The 3,360-nt window shown below is 42.0% G+C and overlaps 1 protein-coding gene across 1 annotated transcript; it reads left to right on the forward strand.

Annotated features, from left to right (window-relative positions):
• Positions 1-1,680: 1,680 nt before the first annotated feature.
• Positions 1,681-3,010, forward strand: CLDN4 (claudin 4). The gene has a single exon (XM_075850797.1). It carries the CDS (start codon positions 1,787-1,789, stop codon positions 2,414-2,416), a length of 630 nt encoding a protein of 209 aa, XP_075706912.1. The 5' UTR covers positions 1,681-1,786; the 3' UTR covers positions 2,417-3,010.
• The last annotated feature ends 350 nt before the right edge of the window (positions 3,011-3,360 follow it).

Genomic DNA, 3,360 nt, shown 5'->3' on the forward strand with positions numbered 1-3,360 from the left:
CAGATTATGTAGGAGATAGGGCACTTATAATCTGGTGACAGAGATTCTTTAAAGATGTCCGATGGTGTAAGACGGCATGTAAGGTTGTAGGTATGTGAAAAATTAATGAGGGGGGTTGTGTGAAAAAAATGCAACACTATGAGCACAATGCGGGATATGTATCAATGCAATTACGTACATTTTCTGGTATAATTGCGCTGAGAAGAATGGCTTTAGCAAGAATGCCAACAACTCCACTTCAAATGTTCTGCTTTGAAGGGCCTGCCAGGAGCCATAAGGAGGGCCCCAAAGAACACTTTTGTTTGGTTTTGGAGGAGTGTAATGGAGAGAAGGCAGGAATGAGTGCAAGATGTCACAGGCTTCATGTGCAAAATAGAGGGAGAATAACGTTTTAGGACTGGCGGGGGAAGCAAGGTAGGGCAGAGCCAAGGGAGTTCATAAGAATCAGCATAGGAACTAACCACATATTACCCTATTTCACCTACAAAGAGAAGCAATCACAACCCACCCAGCCCTTGGTGTTTCTTATATTACTTGACACAAGACGGATATTTACAGAGTGTTCAGCAGATCCCTAGTCAGGTGGATCTTGGCAGTCATGCAGGATGTTGGGGTTTAAAAAAAGCGCCACAGGGGAGGCAGTGGAGGTACAGTTAGCATAGCATTCTCCTCTGATTGGGCAGTTGAGGCAGGCAAAAGGTGGGCAAAGCCAGAGGCAAGTATGGTCCGTGCAGCTTGTGGGGTGCCGCGTTCAGTCATGTCACCCAACTGCGTCCCAAATCCTGTGTGTTTATTCTATGTGGGATTGTGGCAAAATCTAGGACACACATGTGCACACCTTATCCTGAAATTCTCTTGAACTTGCACCTGCAAGTGTCAGTCATGTACCTATTTAATTGGTATAAATAAATTATATATTACTTTAATAAACCAAAATAAAATGACAGATATTCTAGAAAAATAATTTATAAAATGGTGTACATAAGATCACACTCTTTCCTGTGTCCTTTTATAGATGTAACACAATGGTACATGAGTCTCATTGTGTTATGTTGCTTTTCAAAAACTAATAGTAGTAGTAGTAGTAGTAGTAGTAGTAGTACTAGTAGTAGAAGTAGAAGTAGTGGTAGGATCTAGTAGGATCACAGCTCGAGCCACGTTCTAAATGAAAACTTGGATACCCTCATTCTGTGTATATATGCTCAGTTTAATGCCTGGTTGTTAGTACTTTGAAGATCAATATAACTTCTTATAGTGCTGATTTCATACAGTAAATGAAAATATATTTTTAGAAGATACTACACCGATAGGTGGTTTTGGGAATACATAGCATGTTACATACACGATTAGTCACAACATGTTCTATGTGACCCGTATGAGGTAACACATTTAGCTTTTTTTGAGCTTTATTACCTTATTTCCTGTGATTAATACATACTCTGTCCACAGACTTTCTATTTCCATGTTCGGTAATAGATATGATACTAAGAAACTGTCTTGGTCCTGGTGACACATACAGTCCAACACTTTTTGCCGAGAAGATGGGGGAGGTGAAGGGTGGGTGAAACCACTCATTGTTGTGACAAACACAGAATCCAGCTCAACTGGTTTCATGGCTCCTGATGAGTTTCTGTGAGATGGAGAACTGGATAAATGCAGACAAACTCCTCCCATGGGTGTCAGGGATATATCTACCCAACTTTGATCACACCTCACACTAACACTCCTTATCAGCCAAGATACAGCATCCTCTTCAATCTACAGCTCAGCAAGGAAAGAACAAGCGATGGCTTCCATGGGTCTTCAAGTCCTGGGCATTGCTCTTGCCCTCATAGGCTGGTTGGGCAGTGTGGTCTGCTGTGCTCTCCCCATGTGGAGAGTAACTGCCTTCATCGGTAATAGCATTGTGGTGGCTCAAATCATTTGGGAAGGACTATGGATGAACTGTGTGGTGCAAAGTACTGGCCAGATGCAATGCAAGGTATACGACTCTATGCTTGCCCTGCCCCAGGATCTCCAGGCAGCCAGAGCCCTGATTGTCATAGCCATAGTTGTGGCTATCCTCGGAATTATGTTGTCCATTATTGGAGGCAAGTGCACCAACTGCATTGAAGATGAGTCCCCAAAAGCCAAGATCATGATCGTCAGTGGAATTGTCTTCCTCCTAGCTGGAATCCTTACTTTGATCCCTGTCTCCTGGTCTGCAAACAACATCATCAGGGACTTCTACAACCCACTGGTCGTGGAGGCACAGAAGAGGGAGCTTGGAGCATCTCTGTACATTGGATGGGCATCAGCTGCCTTGCTTATCCTAGGTGGTGCCATGCTGTGCTGCAACTGTCCACCAAGGGATCAGAAACCCTACTCTGCCAAATATTCAGCTGCACGATCTGGACCAGCAAGCAACTATGTTTAATGAGTTATTACTAAGGACTAAAGGACATTGAACATTCATCCATCTTTTTTTTTCTTTCCCTGAAATATGGACACAGACTGTAGCTGCTTGGGTCATCCCAGAGAGTTCTGTCATGATTTTGGTCGTTTCTTCACTCTCAAATATGCTACAAATGCACAAGCCCATCAAAGAAACTCCTTATTGCCTCGCCCAGCAGAGGGCGCTATCACTCGCTAATCGGTTACTAAAAGAAGAGAGCAGTGAACTTTAACTTGGGTTGAGTTGCGCAACTGGGGTTTTAGGTGGGAAAGTGTTAATAGATCTGTACAAATATTGGGCTACATAGGTGCATGCAGGCTGTGTACTATACTTACCCTGTGGTCAGTAATATGCATTGCAAAAATCCAAGCCAGAAAGGCCAAGAACAGTGCAAAATCTGTGTGTCTTGTCAAGAAGAGGGAACTCAGGGAGTAGAAAATGTTCAGGTGAAATCTGTCAAGTCAAAAGAGAGAGGGGGTAGAAAATATGGGACCTACTTGAGATTTATGTTATAGTGATTTATACTTGTGAGCTCAAATGGACGTTGTAATATTTCAGTATTTCATGTTGCAAAACTATCTGTGTACTTCGCTGAAATGCAACTCCTAGTAGTGGCCTTCCCCGAAAGGAGTTGTAGTTCAGAGAGACACCTGTGCTTTTCTGCCAAATCAAAATGTGAGATGTACAGTAGAAACCAAATTTAAGAAGACATATACCACAATTGGTCTGTACATTACCTATAGTATAATATATTGATATTGATTCCTCTCTCATTCCTGTTCAGATTAAAAGTGATCAAAATTTACTGCGTGTGCACAATTTCCCTATACCTGTGCTTTTTCCACAACACCGCCTCATGTCAGTGAAGAAATATAAATGTATATTGTTGTTTTTTTAACCTGTTATTTTTATATGTTTTCATAAAT

This window comes from Rhinoderma darwinii, chromosome 2, assembly GCF_050947455.1.
Source record: "Rhinoderma darwinii isolate aRhiDar2 chromosome 2, aRhiDar2.hap1, whole genome shotgun sequence".
Classification (NCBI taxonomy): Eukaryota; Metazoa; Chordata; class Amphibia; order Anura; family Rhinodermatidae; genus Rhinoderma; species Rhinoderma darwinii.